This window comes from Seriola lalandi, unplaced genomic scaffold (assembly GCF_002814215.2).
Source record: "Seriola lalandi dorsalis isolate HSWRI2012SDOR001 ecotype SW California unplaced genomic scaffold, Sedor1 jcf7180002054223, whole genome shotgun sequence".
NCBI classification, from domain to species: Eukaryota; Metazoa; Chordata; class Actinopteri; order Carangiformes; family Carangidae; genus Seriola; species Seriola lalandi.
The window spans coordinates 219,069-242,948 of record NW_019524776.1 but is presented as its reverse complement, the minus strand read 5'-3'; the positions used below and the strand labels follow the sequence as shown (position 1 = coordinate 242,948).

The 23,880-nt window shown below is 41.2% G+C and overlaps 2 protein-coding genes across 6 annotated transcripts in view; one reads left to right on the top strand and one right to left on the bottom strand.

Annotated features, from left to right (window-relative positions):
* The window catches only part of per2 (period circadian clock 2), a 30,725-nt gene extending 11,889 nt beyond the window's left edge, over positions 1-18,836 (top strand). The window contains exons 3-24 of one of the 5 annotated variants that reach the window (XM_087173443.1): positions 2,161-2,253; positions 2,457-2,611; positions 3,208-3,329; positions 3,538-3,739; positions 4,740-4,791; positions 5,348-5,490; positions 5,603-5,681; positions 5,789-5,895; positions 5,993-6,146; positions 6,270-6,384; positions 6,777-6,923; positions 7,108-7,198; positions 7,385-7,562; positions 8,022-8,146; positions 8,322-8,528; positions 10,098-10,361; positions 11,313-12,211; positions 12,570-12,686; positions 13,551-13,788; positions 14,324-14,450; positions 15,900-16,050; positions 16,621-18,836. In XM_087173443.1, the coding sequence (XP_087029569.1) occupies positions 2,161-2,253; positions 2,457-2,611; positions 3,208-3,329; positions 3,538-3,739; positions 4,740-4,791; positions 5,348-5,490; positions 5,603-5,681; positions 5,789-5,895; positions 5,993-6,146; positions 6,270-6,384; positions 6,777-6,923; positions 7,108-7,198; positions 7,385-7,562; positions 8,022-8,146; positions 8,322-8,528; positions 10,098-10,361; positions 11,313-12,211; positions 12,570-12,686; positions 13,551-13,788; positions 14,324-14,450; positions 15,900-16,050; positions 16,621-16,833 (3,979 nt within the window). In that variant the 3' untranslated portion in view covers positions 16,834-18,836. Of the gene's footprint in view, positions 1-2,160; positions 2,254-2,456; positions 2,612-3,207; positions 3,330-3,537; positions 3,740-4,739; positions 4,792-5,347; positions 5,491-5,602; positions 5,682-5,788; positions 5,896-5,992; positions 6,147-6,269; positions 6,385-6,776; positions 6,924-7,107; positions 7,199-7,381; positions 7,563-8,021; positions 8,147-8,321; positions 8,529-10,097; positions 10,362-11,312; positions 12,212-12,569; positions 12,687-13,550; positions 13,789-14,323; positions 14,532-15,899; positions 16,051-16,620 lie in introns of all 5 variants that reach the window. The other 4 variants (XM_023404129.2, XM_023404128.2, XM_023404132.2 and 1 more) reach the window with 4 other exon arrangements.
* Positions 18,837-21,002: 2,166 nt separating this feature from the next.
* Positions 21,003-23,768, bottom strand: hes6 (hes family bHLH transcription factor 6). The gene is made up of 4 exons (XM_023404121.2): positions 22,642-23,768; positions 22,467-22,553; positions 22,253-22,334; positions 21,003-21,930 (listed from the first exon to the last, which is right to left on the bottom strand). The coding sequence occupies exons 1-4, from the start codon at positions 22,714-22,716 to the stop codon at positions 21,518-21,520; spliced, it is 657 nt and encodes a 218-aa protein (XP_023259889.1). The 5' UTR covers positions 22,717-23,768; the 3' UTR covers positions 21,003-21,517.
* Positions 23,769-23,880: the final 112 nt, after the last annotated feature.

The following is a 23,880-nucleotide window of genomic DNA, read 5'->3' as shown; positions in this document are numbered from 1 at the left end:
TGAGTCAATGAGTCTTGAGACCTGCTAATTTCAGTGTATTAGTGCACTGATAAGCTTGTAGGCTAATACAGTGGGCCGCATACACACAACCCTGGGCTACACTATCGTCTACTGCTCTATTGTGAATCCAAAGGCTTAATTATGCCAACTGTACTTGCAAAGCAACCAATGCCTTGCTAAATCTTTAACATAACACATAACATGAGTAAATTTCACTACTACTACTTAGACCCGCTTGTCAAGGAAATGATGAGCATATAAACTGTCAGAAAACAGCTTATTCTATAGGCTCAGCCTGTGAATATTCTTGGATGTAAGATACTTTGTCTTTTATCCAAAAGAAAACACACAATGCACATTTATTAACTCTAAATTAATTTATAGGCATATAGCTTGTGTATAGCTGTCATGCAGAATGGAAAAACACACCAGACATTTAGCCCACTGGAGCTCCTCTTTGCCTTATTCATATGCAGTTGATTCACTGTGTTATTCATGTCTCTTCAGTGTAACGAGATATCCTAACATACACCTGGCGTGGTAAGAGGTCAGATGTTCATACAGGCTGTCGGTTGAAGGTTTCTGATTAAACAAGGCCACTTTGCCCTCATCTTCACCTTGAGCAGAGACACACCGCACAGAACAGAAACTGAAACAGAGACTCCCCTGCCTGTTTGAGCTCTTTCTCTTCGTGAGATCTTTCCATGATTGACAGACTTACTGCAAAGTTGCAAATAACCCAACTGAACACTACATGTTAAGTCTGTCCAGTCTAAAACCAGCTGTTGCATTCCTGAGTAGTGAAGGCTATATTTGATAGAATTAGATACCTGCTTGGAGAGGCTATTTGTAAAGGTGTTGTCTATTCTTGACCAGGTAAGCAGGTTATTCATAGTAACCTGTGTTGTAGTTCAGGTGAATCATTGTTTCTAAGAGCTGTCGATTTGAGTGTATTAGTGTAGTGTTAAGCTTGTAGGTTAATGCAGTGGATTACACACACACACACACACACACACACACACACACACACTCATGCATGCAGACCTAGATGATTAGTAGACATGATGTGTTTCCACTACCCATACATGTTTTTTGTTTTCAAAAGTATTTAACAGACCTACATTCATGCATGGAAAAGATACATTATTTGTTAAGTTTGACAAATAATATTTTTCTCAGCGTCCACTTTGGAGCTTTTGACAGAACTTTCCAATGGATCTCAGAGTCTTTCTCAATAGACAGTTTTTTGAAATGGTGGTTGGTGGTTATCATGACACAAGGAAGGTGGCAACCAAGCAAACTTCCATCTGCTGAGGAAGACAGTGAGATAAACTCTCAAACTCAGAACTTTTGGAAAAAGCTCAAACTACTTTTGTCAACCTCCTCTTTAGGTCTAGAATGAACTTTCACTATTTACATGTAAATATTTATTTAAATATGTATAACATTTTTTCAAATGTAGTTTTAGTAAAATGGCTTAGGAAAAATGAGGCCTTCAGAATGTGGTTTTTATTTAAACCTGGTACAATTTCCTGAAGAAAAGTACTATTTCAGTCCACCAAGAGAGCTGTTTTCTTGATCCCAGAATTTCCAGCAGCATCCCTGCCCCCAGTTGTATTTTGATGCCTAATTTTTACTGTAATGGTGCTCTCCTGCTCTGCACCCTGTGAGCTACAGACGTACTTGAGGTCCTCAAGGACGTGAGTCTGACCTCAGATTTGGAGTGTAGTTTCTTTTATTGCCTGGCTCCTAAATGAGAGGTGAAGCTACATGCCCACTGTTTCCCATTCACTTCCACAAAGGCAGGAATCAACTGGTCTTTTTTCGGCTCACCTTAACAACACCCCATATTGTGCAACTGAGTATACTTCTTTTTTTTTTTTTATATGCAGATAAATTGAGCACCTTAGCAACGGTGTGAAGAGTGAGAAGGAGATGCATGTATGAGACGTGTGAAATTTGTGCTTCAGAAAAATCAGAAAACGATGGTGACGTTTTCTACTTGGCCTGTCAGTCTTCCATTTGATTATATTTTTGTTAAACTTAAATTTAATGAGGGAGGAGTTCGAATCAGCTGTGTCTCTCTCCTCTGTTTGTGTGACTCTTTGAGGTAATTTAAGTAATTTGCAAGATGTTCAATTGTCCTTGTCTCTCCCGCAGCTCGAACTCCCACAGTCCATCTCCTCCGAGCAGCTCAAACGCCTTCAGTCTGCTGAGCTCAGAGCAGGACAACCCCTCAACCAGTGGCTGCAGGTAAGTGCACTGACCGCCGTTGACTAACCGAAAACATTAACCACACAGGATAACAGTCTCATTCTTAGTTTAACATCAGTGCACCTTACAAAATGACACTTTGTCACTATTTCTGTTGTTTTAATCTTCTCTGAGGGACTGTTTTCCCTGTTGCAATATTTGACATGCTACTGTGCATGTGTGTGTCGCTGTGCAATTTGCAGTAGTCAGGAGTCTGCCAAAGCTAAGACCCAGAAGGAGGTGATTAAAACCCTGAAAGAGCTGAAGCTTCACCTTCCTGCTGAGAAGAGACACAATAACAAGTCCTCCACATTGAACACCCTCAAGTACGCGCTGCGCTGTGTCAAACAAGTGGAAGGTAAAGTGCATTCAGCATCCCTCCTCTCTGTCCTTCTGCATTGTGATTAAGTATCAACCTTTACAATAACACATTACTGTGTTTTTGTGGCCTGTTCCAATTCACAGTTTGGATATAGATATTTTTACTTTGATGCTTCAGTGTCTGTACTTAATGAGACATTATTTGAGTGAATGCATAAATGTGGCTATTTGTTTCACAAGAATGTCTTAGCAGTTAATGGCAAAGCAAAAAAGGCATCATTTGAGCAGGAGGGAATGTTTCTATAGGCAGTTCTATCGGTAATGGTCTGTAAATGCTTAATTCCACCCTGTCTAAATGTTTATAAATGGAAATGGGCGGGTAGTGGTTAAACAGTACAGTCATCAGCACAGTTGTTAAAGAATATGACGCATTTTACTGTAGCGCTCAGACATTTTTCATCATTAAAAAATGTCTGTGACTTCAACATGCGTAGGTCTTTTTTTTTTCTCTCCTTACCCGAGATCGTCATTGCTGTTTTCATGAAACTATCAGTTTCCAAATACCATCTGTTTTTGTATTGCGTATATGTTTTGACCAGACTGTGACGAGTCATTGTAATATTGCTTTTGCAGCCAATGAGGAATATTACCAGCTTCTGATGACCAATGACAGTCAACCTTCAGGCCTGGATGTATCGTCTTATACAATAGAGGAAATAGACAGTATCACTTCTGAATACACCCTCAAAAATAATGTGAGTAATTTCATAATTTTAGAAACAATACTGATCTTTAAGTTCTTTATAGCTGCATATACAGATGAATGCTTTGACAATTCAGTAAATGTACTCCTGCTTTCGAAGAATTAAGTGATGTGTTGTCAGATTTGTTTGATGAGTGTTTGTGCCGTCAGGTACAAGTTTTCTCCTTCATCCCACAATTTGGATTTTGTGTCTTCTACAGGACATTTTTGCAGTAGCAGTGTCTCTCATCACAGGAAGGATCGTCTACATTTCTGATCAGGCTGCCTCCATCCTCAACTGTAAAAGAGATGTGTTCAAGAACACCAAGTTTGTGGAGTTCCTGACACCGCAGGATGTTAGTGTGTTTTACAGCTTCACAACGCCTTACCGCCTGCCCTCCTGGAGCATGTGCACTGGAGCAGGTACAAAAACTACACCGCTCTTACCCAGACACAATATCAATTAGCCCATTGAGGGCATCTTTGGCCATGTTTGTACTTATGAGAATAACAAGTCAACTCGATTTTGTTCATGTGGCCCAAAGTTACAAATTTGTCTGTACAACATAGGACTCCCTCTATGCTTAGACCCTCAATTCAGATAAGGAAAAAATGGGGGAAACCAATAGAAGGAATCTCTCTCCCGGGACAGCCAGACTCTCAATAGATGCTGTATATACAGAGTTGACAGAAATAACAGCTATGGAGAAACAGAATGATTGAGTGCAAACAAAGTGAGAAATCTTTATCAGCAGATCAGGCATCTTCCAGATGCTGCCAAGCACTGGTAACAACTGCACCACAAAACCTACAACTAGAGATAAGATGGTCTTGTTACTTCATTTTCACTTCCTATAAAAATTATTCTCAAGAGTACCTTCTCTACATAAGAAAGTGAATAAAGGATACAAGACATGACTGAGATTTTGGGATAGTACATCAGAAATTTGTCTGGGAACAAGTCAGGAAAGCACAGCCTGCTGCCAACAAGATCAGGTCAACCTGACTGTATCATTCATAAAACTGATTCCCTTTCATCTAAGCTTCATAGAGTAGACTGAGCTGTCTCAGTCTGAATGCACAAATTAAGAAAACATTAACAACATTGTGACCGTAGGTGCAGAAGGTCAAGATTATTGACCTTTTACAATTTTCTGTGTTTGAGAACTCATTGTATCCTGTACAGTTTAATTGATAATGGCCAGATTGACTTGTTGGTCTGTGGCCTTGAATCTTTTCAAGACGTCAGACCCAGAGCTGCACTCACTCCAACTCAGTGTAAATTTGTTGCATTTAAGTGCAGAGCTGTGCTCCTAAATGGTGTTTTTAGATGGAATTAATCAAACCTCAATCGCCTGCGGGAGCTGAGCATTCAGCAAGATCATGTTGCTGTTAAATTTAAACATGTTTTTCCCCTTTTCAGACTCATCCCAGCCTGACTGCATGCAGGAGAAATCCTTCTTCTGTCGTATCAGGTGAGTGGGTGTTGGTTCAGACACGGTGTCAGACCATCTGCTCCTCGTACCTGTTTGTGTTTTATATTCATACTTTCATTCCACTCTAGATGCTTTTCAATTAGTTTGTGACATCATAAGCGTGTTAACTGTAATCGGATGCTTTTTCCAGGCCAGGGTTATACATATAAGCAGACGGACACACACACACCCATGTAAAACACACGCACCCACACCTTATTATATTTGTTAGAAGTTCCATTGACGTTATTTTTTCATTACGAACCTTAAATCTGATCTTATTGACCTCACCTGATGTAGAAATGATGTTGATGGTGTTTAAAATGGCTAAAACATCCTCACACTGGTCTCAGCCTCTCAAGAACAGAAATTTAAGAATGTATGCATCAACATTCACACATATAGATGGAAAAATAACTACACAGCACCCCCATGTGTTCAAAATATTGAATTCCAAAATCCATGAACCTTGACTGAGAGTATTTGTGAATACTTGAATAAAGTAGACCATCCTTATTTGATTAAGTTTAATTTAACTCTTCTATCTAATTTGCAGTGGTGGTAAAGAGTGTGAGGGCAATCTGCAGTACTATCCATTCCGCATGACGCCCTACTTGATGAAGGTTCAAGACACAGAACATGCTGAAGACCAGTTTTGCTGCCTCCTCCTGGCTGAGAGGGTTCACTCTGGTTATGATGGTAAGATCCTGACTGCAGGTTCAGGATGACCAGTTATGAATCACACAAAAATCTAAGAAAGGCTTTAGCGAAAAAGCCATTTAATATCACATATCGTTTCTATTCCTTAAAGCACCCAGAATTCCAACAGACAAGCGTATCTTCACAACCACACACACTCCGAGTTGTGTGTTCCAGGATGTGGATGAGCGGTAAGCGAAATCTTGAGTATTTGCACAGAGATCACTGAGCTATGCAAGTAAGGCTCAGTTTGTACTGTTGTTAGTTAACTAACTGAGATGTGTGTTGTTTGTATCAGGGCGGTTCCTCTGCTTGGGTACCTCCCCCAGGACCTGATTGGCACACCAATCCTCCTCCACCTGCATCCCAATGACCGACCGATCATGCTGGCCATTCACAGAAAGAGTGAGCCCACAGAATTAAAAAGATGGGGAAAGAATTTCCTGCTTGTACTCCCTCAGTGTACTAACCATGTTTTGTTTTTTTTTGGCTTTGCCTGCAGTCCTTCAGTTCGCAGGGCAGCCATTTGACCATTCCTCCATCCGGTTCTGTGCACGAAACGGAGAATACATCATCCTAGACACCAGCTGGTCCAGTTTTGTCAATCCCTGGAGCCGCAAAGTTTCATTTGTCATCGGGAGACACAAAGTCCGAATGTGAGTACTAGACTTGTAATCTCTAAGTGGAGTCCGTCATACATGTAAATCCCGAAGGAAAAAACAAGTTTTCAAAGTTGTTTGATGGAGCTTCATCCACTGATGTTTGTTGTTGTCTTACAGGGGGCCTGTGAATGAAGATGTTTTCGTGGCGCCGGGCTCCTCTGTCAGCGAGATGAAGACCATGGACTCTGACATCCAAGAGATTACTGAGCAAATCCACCGCCTCCTACTACAGGTGAGAGGCAATAAGAAATGAAAGAAAATTCAGGATGTAAAGTATAGATTATAGAGGACGGTATATTATTTAGGCTGTGTGAAATCATAGAAGCTAGCAGAGATAACGTTAATCAGAGAAGAGATGTAAATGTTAGTATACAGCTGAGGGATTAAAGCAACATCTTACTTCCAAAAAAAATATCAAATTATATTTAAAAAAATTGTAATCACAGAACACAACAGGGTGGAAGAGCAACCTTAAGACCTTCAAACCCAAAAGAGACTAAGGAACTAACCAAAAAAGTAGAGCAACACTTGGATTATTTTAGGTAGTTCGCTTTGCCTTGAGACTCAATTTCTCCATCTCTTCCATTTTTAACCTCCTTCTTCCCTCTCTTTATCTGTCACCAGCCGGTCCATAACTGTGGGTCCAGTGGCTACGCAAGTCTAAACAGCAATGATCAGCTTCTGGGCCTGTCCTCCTCTAGTGACAACCTGACCAAGAGCAAGATGCGACAGGAGGAGCAGGAGGAGGAAGTGAGCAGCAAAGCCAGACCCGTGAGTAACCCCAATACTTGCAGTTTAGAAGCGCGTGTTTCAGCCCAGTACCATAAGTGTACAGGATTATCCAACAATACTACTGGGCTGTCTGACTTTTCACAATAATTCATCATATTTTAAATTTCAGTGGAGCTTCTTTTAACAGAAGTTATACAGACTGTCTTGTGTCTCTGTTTCACAGCGAACCTTTCAGGAAATCTGTAAAGGTATTCACCTCCAGAAGAGCCAGGAGCAGCAAACAACCAAACCTGACCACAAGAAAAGAAATGGCAGTAAGTCCAGCTGATAATTGCCTGTGTAATTGTGTGTAAACAGTTGAGAGAGTGTATCGAACCCATAGAGGGAATAAGAAAGCTGATGTGTCTTTTTGTGCCTCAGTTGTTGGGAAATTGTAATATTTGTTGTATAAGTGACCCCAGCCTGCACTCGTCCCCTAACTCCTGGCCTCTCTCCAGTAGAGTCTGTACAGAAGAGCCCAGCAGTGGTGCGGCCCAAAGACTCAGCCACTTCTCTCAACTGGAGGGAGACCGGGTTGACTATGGAGGAGAGTAGGGCATCTTTGCAGGAGGAGCTGTCCCTCAATGATCAGAGTTCCTACTCCTACCAGCAGATGAGCTGTTTGGACAGTGTCATCAGGTACAAAAGCTGACATGATTTTAAGGAATGGCAACCATGATCCTGGATTGTCCAGTATAGGGGACAATGTATATCCAGATTTGTATAATTGGTATGGTAAATGCAAGCTTTAGAAACTAAGTTTTCCATCAAAGCACCAATGGAAAACATATGACTTGAGGTGAGATTTCTACTGATTAGAATTTCTTGGTCAAAGGTCAAGGTCATGGTAGTGCCACAAAATACATTTCTGGCTATAACTAATTATGACACAAGTTAACGCAAATGTCTAAAAGGATAAAATGATGAAGTGGTGACATTTTATATCCATATGGCCATCTTGCCAACTTAGCTGGTTGGCAAAGGCATGCAACCATGAGGCGGTAACTGTAGTTTTGCGACGTGTTTGCTCTTGCAGATAGCTAGTTGTAATAGATGGTAAAAATGCAGAAAGTCCTCATTTTGTTGTGATTTCTGTAGGTACTTGGAGAGCTGTAATATTCCGATCACCATGAAGAGAAAGTGTCAGTCTTCCTCTAACAGTACGTCCTCGAACTCAGATGAGGACAAACAGAAAGGATCCAACAACATGCAGGTGTCTGAAGGTATGTGGCAATGCTTCAGTTCATACCTTGAAAGGTTACCAGACACTTATTGTCACCTCATTATACAAAGCTACAGCCTTCTAAGGCCTTCACACTCTGCCCTTTAAACTTCTCTCTCAGACTCTACAATGCCAGCACCTTGTCAGTATATCTTGTTCTCTGTTCTCTTTGGCAGAACCAGCCTTGTTGAAGGATCAGTCTGGTCTCTCCGCTTTGGACAATCAAGACAAAAAGTCCAGTGACGCAGCCACAGCGGTAGTGGGCACTTCGCTGCCCCTACCTGTGCCTAACAAACCAGAAAGTGTGGTGTCCATAACCAGCCAGTGTAGCTACAGTAGCACCATAGTGCATGTTGGGGACAAGAAACCTCAACCAGAGTCAGGTACAGTGCCGTGAAAAAGTATTTACCTCCAACCTGATCTCATCTATTATTGGATATTTGTTGTACTAAGGTATCAAATCCAAGGCAAAATGTAGTCTTAAGACAAAAAAAGCTGAGTTAATATACTGTTTAGTGTATTATGTTATTAACTTGTGGAACAAAGACCATATCACCCATTTGAAAAGGTATTGGCCACTTTATAGCAGGTTGCACAAAATTAGCAGCAATATCTGCATTAATTGTTAAGTAAATTTGAAAGTTTGATATCACTTCAAAAAATTTTAGTCCACTCCTTACAGAAATACTTCAGCTCAGACACAGTGGTAGATCTTCAAGCATCAGCTGCTTGTTTTGGTCATTTTTATCCCTTTGTCTAATGTTACATTTTGAAGATCTGAAGCTACTCCGTGTGACAAATATTCACTAATAGAAGAAATTGGGGAAGGGGTAAATGGTTTTTCACAGCACTGTAAATGCAACTTTACTTAACTTGTAGCCATATGTGTACACGCTTTCTCTGTGTCTTTGCGTGTGTGTGTGTGGGTGTGTGTGCGTATCCACTTTATCAGGGGATGCTGGCAATCTATTTCTCAAAACGCAGAAAAAGTAAAGTCCCCCCCACTATGTAAAATTTATAGATCTGATCGGTGCACACAAATGTTTTCAGGGTTATTTGGTCCCATCCAAAATAACAGCCTAATGTAAAGACTTAAGAATGTGTGACACATCAGTGGCAGCTCTCTTTCTCATTTTTCATCCAACAGTTTCTAGTTGGAAAAATTGATTGTTGTAGTCCCTAACAAAAACAAAGCTACTGATGGTCATCTAGTGTTGCATTTTTCTCATTGTAAGCATGCAGTGTACAGTATTATGCATGCTAGTGATAAATTTAGACAGACATGGGTAGACAATAATAATCCAAGACTCATGTTTATTGGATCGAGCTTTATCGCAGTAGTGCAGGTCCACATCTGTGTACTCATTTGAAGAAGTACTTACTGTAGTAATTACTATAGCCAATGAGTGAGCCTCACTGACACTAGGTCAAGCGAACAACCCAATGAAGGAGTGAACATGTATTTGGGGCAAACAAAGTATATCAGGCCGCTTTTCCACTGGTCAAAAAACCTGCTAAGATCTGCTATCATTGGGCTTTTGTCAGCAATGAAGAAGGGGACAACTGGCATTCACACCCGGGTCAAATGACTCAGTAGACACCGGTATTTATCGGCTCCAGCTCTGATCGGCATTGATGTAAACACAACATACCTGAATAATATTGGTTACACACAATGACTGTACAATTCTTTCACAGTCTTGTCATTTGACCAGTGGCCTCTGATAATCTTGAAAGTGGTTCCGACTTGAGTGATTCTTTGAAAGTTTCTTCCATTTTTATTGTTAATGCTTTTTTCAGTGGTGTCCATTATATGTTCCAATGCAAGCAACTACAGTGATTGGTCAACATTGCTTCTGTTGTTTTTACTGCATATGTTGTATTGCATAAAAACTCCACCTTTCATTACTTAACAGTATGTTAAAGTTGTTTGCCCGCTGTCATCCAAGCAGAGATCATAGAGGATGTACCAGGAACAGGGGAGACGGTAGAATCCAGCCAAAACATCGGTGTTCCTCCTTGTGCTGTTTCGCCTCCCAGCCAGGAGAGGGAATCGTACAAGAAGCTGGGGTTGACTAAGCAGGTTTTGGCGGCTCATACGCAGAAGGAAGAGCAGGCCTTTCTGTATCGCTTCAGAGAGCTTCGTGGAATCACACAACTCAAAGCAAACTGCCCTCAGTACCTGGAACGCCAGAGAGAACAGATCGCCAGCGATGGTGCCACTGAACACCACACCAACAATTCATATGAGAGCGATAATTCCAGTTTATTACAACTTATGGGCATCACTTCAATCTGTATTGATAACTTTGGGCTCACCAAGTTATTTTGTGAGATCTGGGAGCATGGCTGCATCACTAAAAAGAAATCTGACAGGCCAAGAGACAGAATTAGTTTTTAAACAAACCCCCAGGTAACCAAACTTATTTAGAAGAGAAAATGGTCAACAGTTAAATTATCACTGAAGTATCCATCACAGTTTACGGACAGACTCCCTGGTCCAGGTTTGACCTCTCATGCTTGCCATAGTTGTGTGGTCACTGTTTTCTTGTACAATGAGGGATTACTATCGACCTTTCAGTCTTATCTCCAGATGACTGGTTTTGATTATCGCTTTCCACCTTTTTTGGCTTATGACCCCTTTTCCACACAGTCTGCATGTGTAATGTAGCTGTGAGCAGGTCTACCAACAAAAAAAGAGAAAAACAAACTAAACTAAACTTTCCAGATTGTTTGACCCTTCCAAGGGCCCAACGAGGTAAACTATTCATATTTTACAATAAAAGCAAAGATTAGAGAAAGTTTCATGAAAAAATTTATTCAAATTGGTGTAGTAGAACAATGCTCTCTATTATCTCCTATATCACGTGACCCAATGAATGGCTCAGGTTGGGAACCATCAGTGTACATAATCTGGCAACTGTTGGTTTACCACTTGTATTTTTTCCCCGTCAGACTTTGTTGCTGTGGTGTAACAAATTACTTTAATGACTACAGTGTTTTCAAAACTTTTAGAAATGATGGGCAATTCTAAAAAAGTAAGACCAAAGTTTTAATAAATTGGAGTTTTCCTCATATTCTCTCATTGTCAATTTATATTTGCTTGTTACTGACAAATGTCAAATTCACAAATCACTAAACAAAATTTGCTCTTCTCGGCCCTCTAGCTGCACCCGCTGCTCGATTCTGCAAGCAGGGCGCACAGCCCACCACGCGGCGAAGCACGCGGAATAAGAAGACCAAGTCGAAGCGAGCGAGGCAGATCGAGTCCTCGGACAGCACAGTGTCTCATCACAGACAACAACAACCGAGGCCTCCTCTCTTACACCATGGCCTCAACCCGACCTCTTGGTCTCCTTCAGACACCTCACAGTCCACCTTTCCCATGGCCTACCCCGCCGTGATGCCAGGCTACCCCCTCCCGGTTTACCCCAGAGCCAGTTCCATACCTACCCGCACAGACGCCACTCTAACAGGCTTTGGGGACAACCAGGGCGCCCAAGCCCCTCCCTGCCCCCCAACCATCCATCCTGCTCAATACGCTGCCCCCATGGTCACCCCCATTGTGGCTCTAGTCCTGCCCAATTACATGTACTCTCCAATGGCCCCCGGGCCTCCACCAACACAGCCAGTGTACCACGCACAGACTGGGGGCTTCCCCACCCAGACACAGCCTTTTGGTCAGGCTGCCTTTCCAGGCCAGGGCACCTTCACAGCTCAACTTTCCTTCGATGTTCAGAATCAGTTCAACTCCCAAAACCACTTTGCTCCTCCAGCAGGTTACATGACCCCATCAAACTACTTCCCTCCATCCTCGGAAACCCCAAAGGCCCCCGTGGAGGGCCAGTCTCGCTCCTCAACGCCACAGTCTGCAGGAGGTGGAGGTCAGGCATCCCCACCTTTGTTCCAGTCTCGCTGCAGCTCACCCCTCAACCTGCTGGAGCTGGAGCTGTCTGTGGACAGGCAGGACAGCACACTGCTGCCCTCTGGTGGACAAGGGACCAGTACGGCTGAAAGGGAGAAAGGAGCCACTGGCAACCAGGCCAAGGAGAGGGAGCTGAAGCAGGTAAACAAGGAAATAAAGCTCTTTTTGTTTGCTTTCTTCTTTCTCTTTCCCTTTTCTTCACCTGTTACCTTCTTAAACTGTCAGGATAAAATGTCACTGCCTCGCCGAAATGTATCATTGTGGGTTGTTTAGACCCCCGATAGTTAGGCCTCTAAGACACTCAATCACATGTCTCTGAGCCTTTTGGGATTTAATGCCATTGTCACAGTGATTCCTCCACATTATTCAGCGTATTAAAGTGCAGTTTTTTGCTGTTGTATTGCTATGCCATATGTAAAGTCAAGTCAGTCTAGAGTCCTCAGATGAAATGTGGCCCAGGGTGTTAACACATGATGTTATTATCCCTTACACCCTTTAGCCATCTCTCAGTCTCCTTGGTCCACCTGGACCCTTGTATTGCGAGGGCACGCCCTGTGTCTGTGAGCGTTTGTCTTGGGATAAAGTGTGCTCTAGGCTGAGGGCTTACAGCAAAGAGGTAGGCAACTCATCAGAAAACCTCCACACTTCTCCAATCCCATTCCTCCCCGATTCCATATGTCAGTTATATCTGTAACAATTTCTCTTTTTTCCTTTTCATGACTTATGATTTACATTTATAGTCTGCACTGTTCTTGTCTATCAAGTAGAGCATATTCCACCGCGTGGCATTGCTTTTAAAGCATGAGACTGAGAAACTTTAAAAAGACGTAACATGAACTGGAAAACAAGTGATGCTTAAAAAAAGGTTAAAACCAAACCCGTATTATAGTACACAGCAGTACTGTACTGTATGCATGACTTCATGCACACATACAGAACATCCTCTCTATGATTTTGCATGTTTGGCCTCCAAGGCTTGAACCATACCAATAACATTAGCAGTGGAAATCTATTTTAGCATCAGTGGGGTCATGTTGGTTTCTCTGTATTGTATTGTACCGAAATGTGACCAGGAACGCACACAGTAAGTTGTTTGCCATTATCTTCTGTTACACGTTAATAACATTAATCATTTCCCCAACTTCTAAATATAATGTATATGCTCCTACTTATTAATGTAATGAATTTCGCCTCCTTTAAATCAGCTGGAGAAGGAGCAGGATCACTGTCATGTTTCTAACTAAGCTCAACCTTAGTGGTATGGTACTGTGTACCAGGTGCCTGGTGAAATTCACTACACTCTCGAGAGAAATATACTCCTAGTAGAGTCTTAAAACGTAGAGTCAAGATGTAACACAGCTGCATCTGCCTGTATTATAAAGATGCACCAGAAGAAGTACAAGCTCTACAGTGTGTTGGCCAGAGATATGAAGTCAAGCTCCTCTTTAATGCTATCACTTTATTGTTTTTGTTTTCGCAGGCAAGCTCACGTGGCGATGGGAACAACAGCGACGCCAACTCTTTGTCCAGTGACATGTTGGACATTATTCTCCACGAGGACTCCTGCTCAGGTACAGGCTCGGCGACCTCGGGGTCCATGGGCTCAGGGTCCAACGGCTGTGGAACCTCAGCCAGCGGGACGTCCAACAGCAGGACATCTAAGAGCAGGACGTCAGCCAGTGGTACATCAGCTAGCGGGACCTCCGGTAGTGGAACAGGTCTGAACTTAACTTTTAACATCTCTTGGATAACATGAGATGAGGTCAACCTCACACATCCTCAGGGATTAATCAACAGTACAAATTGAATACAAGTAGAATCAGTTTCGTTGTCATTTTGATATTCAGTTACTAGTTTTGTGTCGTCTCTCTGTTGATTTTTAGCTGAATAACATGTTTATAGTCCCTGATTTACTAATATGAAGCCCAGAATAAGTGTGTGTAATAAGTTTTATTTTTCTTTTGATTGATGAAAGGTCCATTGTTAGCTATTAATATCACAATGCTAACAGATAGAAGTACAGAAATGCATTCAGAAATTTACTAGATCTACCCACAGATACCATATTTACAGAATTACGTACATAAGCCGTGGCACAGTTTGACAAGGCTGTGACTAAGCTCAGCAAAATCATGTGCCAGTGCTAGTTTTAAGTACATGTTTTTGTCCTTTGAAGATACTACTGATACCTTTTTGTAGTAAAGAAAAACATTGTAGCAAACTTGTAATACTCTGCTGTCTTGGTGTTCTCAGGAAGCAACAACAGTAGTAAATATTTTGGCAGCGTGGACTCGTCTCAGAACAGCCAGAAGGCCAAAGATCACTTGAGCAGCAGCGACGGAGGGCCCATGGAGATGGATCAGAGCGACCAATTCATCAAGTATGTACTGAGGGACCCGCTGTGGCTGCTCACGGCCAACACTGATGACAAGGTCATGATGACCTATCAGCTGCCCTCGCGGTGAGTCAGAGGATAGCAGCGTAGCCAATGAGGAGGAGGATAGTGGCCCTGTAGACACTACTGTTTGATAGTTTATCAACCTTCTGTTTGTTATGGAAGGGGAAGGGTAAGCATGCATCCAGGCAAACTGTCCTGTGTTCCTCAGTAGTAGACTGGTTTACTCTTTATAGGCTATGGAGGAACTGTGTGCAGCCAGGAAGCAGAAAGCTCATAGGTACACATAGGTGTCATGATCTCATCATATCTGTACAGAGTAACTTGCTAGAGCAGAATGAAAACTTTTTTAAGAGATGAAATTGTACCGCACATTGTTCCTTGATTTTCCACAAACCGCACTTAACAGGTAACTGGCATATAGAGGAGAGGTTTGATGAGAAATCCAGCTTAATCAGTAATAACATAAACCAGACTACACCAAAAAGTTACATAACATTTGTCACTAAATAGCACTCTGAAACTTCCCTGCCCTAATAACTTACTGAACACTGTACACAACAAGACACTAATAACTGAGAAACTGTTACAAAGCTGAAAAAAATTTTTCTCATGTTTCTGGGAAAATTATCCATCAAGTTATTGAAATCCAGGGCTCTGATTTAATTTTTCTAAGACTCAAGAGCTTAGAGACCTTAGTGTCTCCTGAGATATGATACTAAATAAGTTAGTAAGTATTAACTACAAGGCCTTTGAGGTCCATCTTTGAGGACATGAGTTTCTCTCAGAAGATGTCCAAGTTACAGCTGGAGGCCCATGGACATTGGCCAAAGTTCAGTTTTTCATACTTGCAAAAGGACACAATATATTACAAGTGCGCAATATATACCCACAGTCTCTCATGAGCAACTTGTGTGTTTTTATATATATATAGGCTGAATACATGTTATTCTGAGGGTTAACAGCTTGTTTTGTTCAACTGTTTGTATTTCCTTCCAGTTGCAATGTTTTGTTTGTACGTGAGAGACAGCACGCATGATTTTCTGTTGTGGTCAACTTCTCTAAATAGAAAGAGAAATCAGTTTGCACGTCTTACACTGTAACCCTATGGCTGAGGTGACAATTTTTAACCACTAGATGGCACCCTTATGTTAACATAGAGTCAGTAGTTAAGCCGAGCCAAATGGTGAAAGAGACTGACAGTTATCAGCAGTGTATGATTTCTTTTTTAGAAAGCATTGTAAGAAGAGGCAGGAACAAAGAGCTCAAGACACTCAGCCTTTTTTTGTTCTCACTGGAGTGTGATCTCCCAGTGTTGAAACTTTATCATACAAGCCACTTATTTGCAAACCCAGCCCTCATAAAGGTTTGTCAGATATGATTGTTGGGTGGTGTATTGAGTGTGGTTGTTTGTGTGTTTGCTTGTACCTGCAGTGACATCCAGAGAGTGCTCAGAGAGGACAGAGAGAAGCTGAGGCTGCTGCAGAAGAGTCAGCCGCACTTTTCAGAGGAGCAGACGAAGGAGCTGATCGAGGTCCACCCCTGGATCAAGAAGGGAGGTCTACCCAAGGCCATAGACATCAAGGTAGAACGAGAGTTCAGTTCAGTTCCAGTCTGTTAAAAACACCATCCTTTTTAGGAATGACAGTTCATATGCTTGATGATAAGATAGCATTGTTTGATATTTCTATTAAATATTGAATACATCAGTACCTATCTATTTCTTGATGTAGATTTGGAGTCAGATATATGGAGTAGGAAAAGAAACTACTGTTTAAGAATGTCAAAATCTGTATTTTTGTTTTTTTGTATTTGTGTTGCTGGGAAATTGGATTTTGGGAAAAATGATTTCATGGGCTCGACTTGCTTTTTAAAAAGAGGCCTTCCACATTTTTATGGATATATTTGTGAAAAATATATTGTAAGATTGTGACACTTATGTATTTTATCTGTTATGCAAAAAAGTCACCCTAAAAATATTAGTTCACCAATTACATGTTTTGAGTATAACTTGGTATGCTGTGTCTGGGTGTTTGTCTTGGTCTAGAGATGTTTCTTAAAAGAACATCAAACGTTCAAGTTGTGCACCCACCCTGTTTTTCTATGTTTTTCTTCTCACTTTGATGCCTCATTTAAACCTGTCTGTGGTTAACAGGCATGCTCCTGCTGTGAGAGCGCCTCAGGGGCAGTAGCGGCGGTGGAGGCGGCTGTGGCAGAGTATCAGCCAGATCTGGACATCGGTGATACAGAGACGCGGGAGGTCAGCTGCCAGCGGAGGCCCAGAGAAGAACCTTCGAACACAGTCATCATTTCCTGCCACAACCCTTCTCCTGGCTCCAGCTCTCAGACACAACCAGCCAGACAATAAACGGCTCAAGATTTTCAGAGTGACTTTCATTACCTGTCAGCCTCTTGTTCTGCATGACTGTGAAGAGCAACTTTTGTAGAGGGACCTACTTTGCAAAAAGCAACCAGCAAGGCCTTTGCTCTTCACAAAAAAATCTTCATTACTGTTTTTGTCTTGCGGTTTGATGAGTTGTACCTGGTAAGATGCCGGGGAAACTGGCTCAAACAGTCAAGACCTTTGTATAATGTGAATATATTTTATTTTATTTTAAAGTACTTATAAGCTGCACCAGGCAGGATTTTTGGTGCTAGCAGGGCTTGTTGGGCTCTATGTTCTTTCATTCGTCATTTGTTGAGTTTTATGCACTGATTAGGACACGTAGAGCCGAATACGGGAAATACAATATGTCCTACAGTGCACAGCACAGTAGAGGTCAAAGAAACACCGGCCATCGGGATGTGGCTCAGTGGTGTACCAACTGTTCTTCACTTGATTGATTTCAGCATTTTGTGATGTCATTTCCTCAGTTACAAAAACACTGTGCTACGTCAGCTTGCGGCGAAAACAGTTGGAGAGTTTTTAAGTTAGTTTCAGTCACACCTGTTATACATACCCATTGAGCAACAAATGAACGCACAAGTGCACTTTATGGGCTGCACTGGAAGAAGACGAAAACAGGAATGAGACATCTCTGTGTCTGCTTCATTTGGTCCAATTCGTTTCTGGCGTTGCGTACAGTATCGTCAGTGAGCAGGCACGAACTCACCGACAGTGTCTGAAGCTTTTCACCTCCTCCATCCTCACCAGGGTTGGAAGGCGTACTCTGATCCTAACTTGAGCAAAAGTGCTAAAATTACAATTCAAAGAAACTCCATTTGCTTAGGCAAATGTATTATTAGCACATACTTGAAGTATCACAAGTATTATTTATGCAATGTATTATATTTGTTATCACATTTGACTTATGTAAAGTTACTGATCCGTGATCACGATGGAGGTGGTGAAAACATTTTAGACTGGTGAAAACACAGAAAAAGACAATCAGGTGCAACACATACTATAAGCTCCATGCATTCACCATCCCATCATGTTATCATTTCTGATAGAAAATTTAAACATTAAGTGACATAACATTTAATATTTAAATATGCCCTCTCTCTGACATTTGGAGCATCCTGTAATGCAGCTTTAAGTGTTCACTCTTTTTGCATAATTTCATTCATCGGTTTCTCACTAGACGTGGCATTTGTTTCTGTATCAGCTATGAAACGGTGACTTATTTTGCAGATGCCTCTCATTTAAAGAAGCAGCTGATTTCAGTGCTTGTGTGAATGTTTGTAGCAGTCTTTGACTCTGAGCAGATGTATTTTTACATACAATACTTGTCTCTGTACAAACAGATTTATGTGTTTTTAAGTTGTAATGGAAAATCCATCTTAAAAAGCAAGTAGGACCAAGATTCTGAATATTTACTGTAAATACTATTTTAAAAATGTGAGTTGTGTCAATAGTAGGACAATTCCCACCATGGACTAGAAAATACGAGCGTAGTATGCTGTTAATGGTGGGTGTTGAATATAAAATGGAGAAAATATGGATGTTTTCCCCAGTTTTAAAAGTGTGCCACATGACACTTGAACTGGTCTGATGTTGCCCCTCATAAATATGGAGAAGAGCATCCTGTGGAAGCGACTGGAGCTCATTACCGTTCAGAACAAACGTGTGGTAGCTTCAGAAGTCAGTTTAGGGTTATTGCACGGGTATAAAGCAGCTCAGACAGATGTCAGGTTACTGTGTGGAGAGCTCTCTTTCACTTTGAAGCCTATGTTCTCATTTGAGAGGAAACTGCTCTTTCTCAGCGACTTGAATATTTCTTGATTTTGTCATTTGTCTTTCTGTTATTTGAACAGACACTGACAAGAATGCACCTTTTACTTTTTTTTTTCATTTGTATTTTATTCCCGTTTATTTTCAATGGAGATTTTTCTGTTAAATTTTCTCAAAATAAAATATTGTCTAATTTACAGCGAAGTGAAGTGCGTTGTGTAATGTTTGGATAAAAAAAAGTTTCTTTCTCTCACTTTGACGTTTGACAGGTCAGCGACACGTTACACTGGACAAATACTAGTGATTTGAGATCGCAGCTGTTTAAGGCCGATGACCTGCTAATGAGTGTGAACGACTTAATAAACTATTGCCTATTTGCAGCAGATCGATGCTTGACAAACAGTGTGGAGGCATGAACACCAACATCACAATGTTGCATCAGCTCAAAAAATGGAAGTACTCGTTATATTGTTTTGCTTAAGTCTAAAAAGAAAAGCCTCTGGGGAAACATAAGAATATAATAACAGCCACCACAATGCATTTTTAAATGAGGAAGGTAGGTGTAATGTTTAAAGAGATACTCAGGTTATTTGTTCTCTATCCTAAAGTCATGACATTCACCTTCTTGATGGAAATGTCTGTCCGACCACTGAAACAATAGCTGGGCTGTACACCGACAGACGATCAGCTCCACGGCTGAGCAGGCCTGATCAAAGCGACCCCCCCCCCCGTTCACACCTTCATACTTGTTCCAAATTGAGTCCGAGGTGCGAAGATTTACAATCTGCCCTCCTGCAGCGGCCATTTACACCTCTAGGAACCCTGCAAATCCGGTCTAGTCACCTCACAGACACGCATCTGAATCAAGTTCATCATCCTGGGTTAACATGGTGATTTCTAAAAATCCTCGTAGGAGTTTAACAGTTAGGAGCTTGCCAGCTGGAGTAAAGCATTTATTTATTTAAAAGTATCACTACCACAATGTAAAAATAATACCCTTCCATTGAGCATCATGTCACAAAGTTTACATTATATTATAGTTATATTTTATATTTGATTGATATTATTGATATGTTGACTTGTAAGCAGCAGTTTGTATCCACAAAAGTCTCAATCTGAAAAATCTCAAAAAAATGTTTCCCTCTGAAATGTAGTTAAGTAGAACTATCAAGCAGTATAAAATGGAAATAATCATGTGAAATACAAATAGCAAAATGCAATAGCTAGTCGAGGCAGAGTTGTTTTTGTTTTAAAGTTACAGTTTAATCTCTGATGTATCATTTTATAAATGGATCATGTATGTTTTGTTAGCACAGTCTTAATCTGCAAAGTAACTAGGAACTTTAACTGTCAGATAAATGCAGTGGGTGAAAGAACTCCAGTATATTTATACCTGAAATGTAGTGGGGTGTAAGTTTAAAGAAGCATAACATACACACATAGTACAAGTACCTTAAAATTGTACTTTATTGCAGCACTTATGTACTTAGTTACTTCCCAGTGCTGGAAATGTGTCACATCAGTCAAGAGAAATATTCTACAAATAACCGCACGCTCACTGTATTAATCATTTTCTTGTCATTTCACCAAAGATCCCTCTCAGTGGATGTGTTTTAAGTGTAAAAAATGACACTTGGAGTGGACATCACAGGAACACCAGACGAGACATTTGACTATAGACGGATTGTTCAGGATTGCTGTCTTTTCGTATTCATTTGTAGCTGTAGGAGCTGATGGTGGAGAGGCAGAGCCCTGTCTGTGGCTCTCACCAGGACCACACAGGTCACGTCTGAGACGCAGACACAGGCTTTCAAAGTGTCTCTTTGAATCAGCATGGGTCTGTTGATGCCATTCTCCTGCCGGTATAAAATGGTATGAACAGACTTTTGAATATTGGTAAATTAATACATTTTACATTTCACTATTTGGCAAATTACTACATAGTTTTATTCTCCTGCATGAAAGCCCCATATACAGTATAATAAAGTACCATATAATGTAAAACTGATAAAAAAAAAAAACTGTGGTGGCTTTGTTACTGAAGAGCCCAGAGTCATTACTGCGCAAGTTATTTGTGCCCAAGTTATTTTTAAATCTCTACCATGAAAAGCTGAAGTTATAAAACCCATTTGCCAAATCCTCAGCTAGGCCTATATAAGGAGAGAGTGGATTACTCATTTCACACCTCACAAATGTCTACGATGTGCTGAGGGATCTTGGAGAGAGAGTGCACACAAATGGCCCACAATTGCAGAGTAATAACTAACATGTTGAAAACAGCTGTGGGTGGGTGGTTAGTGGGATCGTTGTGTGTGAAATGTGTCTTTTATGAAGCTGCTGAAAAAAATCTAATTTAAAACAAGTAACTTGTCCAAAAGATATTTATTAAAATGTTGAAACGTAGGGAAACCAGATGAGGTAGTCTACCAACAGCCATTTGACATGTATAAATACAAAGTTAAAGACATCCTAAATAAGAAATAATTTACACACAGCTAAAAATGCATTTCTAACGGGACAGCTATCCTTTATACAGCCCAGTCATATCCAACAAGTAAATATTTACATATGCATTTACTCCCTTCACTGAAGGCAGGCCTATACAAAGCCAATACACTTCCAAATGAAGACCCTAAAGGTCACTGACCTCTGCAAAACAGATTTAATTACATACTTTATTTATTAAATACATTTTAGTTTAATTGTAGTTCCAGAATAATTTTACAAAGAGCTTCTCAGATGCCTTTTCAACAAGTTTTAAAGTTGTCATCTCAGCAGTGTCTTTGTCATGTACTGATGCCTATCCCACACAACATCCTACCACAAAGCAGTAAATCATCTACTATAGTTTAAAACATGCTACTCCGTTTTAGCCGGTCTACCAGGGTCTCCACACTGACTTGGAGTAAGTAAAAGAAGGCAAGCTCAACACATCCTGGCCGTCAGGCTCCTCTGAAGACGATACATGGCTTTGCTCTGAGTCTGTCTCATCCAAGTCAGAGCAGAGGTCATCGGTGGAGGTGCTGGAAGGGGCCGGGGACACCAGGGCCGTGTACATGCTTTCAGACAGGGACCAAGTGCTGTTACTGTCCGCAACGGTGTCCGGCAGAATCAGCCGGAGGCGGTCCTCGTCGTTCAAGGGCATGCTCTCCAGGAGGTGGTTTAACAGCTCCGCGGCATCTGTTGGGTCAATTCCCGGGCAGCTGGACACAAAAGTATGCACGTCATGCATACACTGGATGTAACCTGCAGCAAACCGCTCACAGGCCTCCCGGTTCACAGCGTCCACTTCTGCGGAAAAATAAAGTGTTAGCTTAGCAACTAGAGTAATGAAACTTAAACGTGAACTGCCAATGCGTCGGAAACGTCCGGTTCTCTGTTCTGATTGGCTGACCCACAGTCGAGGCTGTACACGCGCACCTGTGGCCGCAGTACAATTGATTGGAATATTGACACGCTGACCGTTAAAAACTACTTAGTTTTAAATAACCATATTGCTCGTTACGTAACTTTAACGTTTAACTGTTACGGTTCTGAATTTTTGGTGAAAGGTAAAACATTTGCTGAACCTTAATGGCATACTTCCGAGTTAATAATAATGTTAAATGTTTACCTTGGGCACGGTTTTTCAGGATGCTCTCCACTCGTTTCACTGTCATCTCCAGCACCTCGGCATTCTCCATCTTTGATTGCAACTGCGCCAGGAGACAAAAAAGAGTAAGCAACAAACGCTAACAACACAAACTAGCTAAATTACCACATACCTGTCTACTTCATTTTAGGGATAATGCCACATAAAGCCTAGAAATTGATCCATATTGTCTTACGTCTGTGTCCGCGATGAGAACTCTGAGTTCTTGTAAACTTTCATTGATGCGAGCTCTTCTTTTCTTCTCGACCAGAGGTTTCCTCATCTGCCAAAACAGCGAGGAAGATGTTTTTTCAGTTAGCTGCCAAGTTAAAACATAAATTTCATAATTAAGTGTTCACGTAGGCCCTTACCTTTCTGTCAGCATTGACCTCACTGCAGTTATCACCTCTGTCTATTCCGTTTGTCTTGTTACGGATGGGGGCCATGTTGTTGAAGTTTAACCCAGGCGCTGCCAGAAGCCCACTGAACTGGAGGTCGGTTTGTAATCCAAAAAGCCGTTACAGCTCGTCAATGGGAACAGATGGCCGAGCGATCCCAGCGGCCAACAAAGCTTGTAGAGAGACTGGGCTCGTTAGTACTGCTCCGACGGGGCCCGTACTTGGTATATACGACGGTTCATTTACATGTGAATAGGTGAACTAGCTACTAGAGACACAACGAGGGCGCGCAACGCTCGTACCCGCCAATCACCAATGGTCATGTTAGCTATTGTCGCTGCGCCTGTCTGAACCATGCAGATCTAGAGATGAAAAACATGAAGTAAAAGGAGGACCAAATATTGTCGACAACCTCTGTAGTTACAGCTGACATAAATAAAGTACAATTGAAACAGTGGATACAATCAAACATTTACTTTGGATGATGAAAATCTTAAAAATAAAACTATAGTCTAAGGTCCAAATGTAGCTTATTTCAAAAATCTACTTACAGAATAAATAATATTAACAATAATATTAACTCTGAGGCATTTGTCCCTTTAATGTTTGCATCCCTAAGCACTGCCCTTTAAAGAGTGTTCACCACTATAGGCCATATATCTGCCAATTCTCACATTACATCATTAGTCAGATAGGCCAATTTCATGCTTGATTGTGATCCATCAGTCTACCTATGAGGTCTAGACTAATGCACTACTTGTTAAAAAAAACTGAATTGGAAAATATGAGCCAGTCGTCAAGTGCACCACTCTCCGGTGTAAAGAGTTTAAAGAGCCTGAGTGCTGTGGAAATGAACAAGCAGCCTGAAACAGTGCTGGGTCTATTGCAGTGGCAACCAAAAAAGAGATCATTCTTGTATTTAGAGTGTTTCATTAGACACTTGTACTGCCTATTCTTGTAAATTTGTAAGTAGCACTTCATAGATTTTTTTTTATTGTTCGCTATTGGTATCATCAACTCAGATGTCCTATGTTGTCCAAATTCAACACACTTTATGGCTTATAGTCTGTAGTTAGTCATTTGGAAACACTGTCATGACTACTCACATATGGTGACAAGGGTTGTGTGTATGTCTGTGGAAATTTGCATGTGTTGTGTAATTTGCATTTGGAGGGGGAATATGCACTAGTACATGTAGTTTGGTTTGTAGTG

Excerpts from the sequence above, each read along its gene's own strand:
- hes6 (XM_023404121.2), bottom strand. The coding sequence starts at position 22,716 with ATGGCCCCCATCCGTAACAAGACAAACGGAATAGACAGAGGTGATAAC. Across the intron at positions 22,335-22,466 it reads TTCTCATCGCGGACACAGAC|TTGCAATCAAAGATGGAGAA; the intron begins GTAAGACAATAT and ends CTCCTGGCGCAG. Across the intron at positions 21,931-22,252 it reads CCTGAAAAACCGTGCCCAAG|AAGTGGACGCTGTGAACCGG; the intron begins GTAAACATTTAA and ends ATTTTTCCGCAG.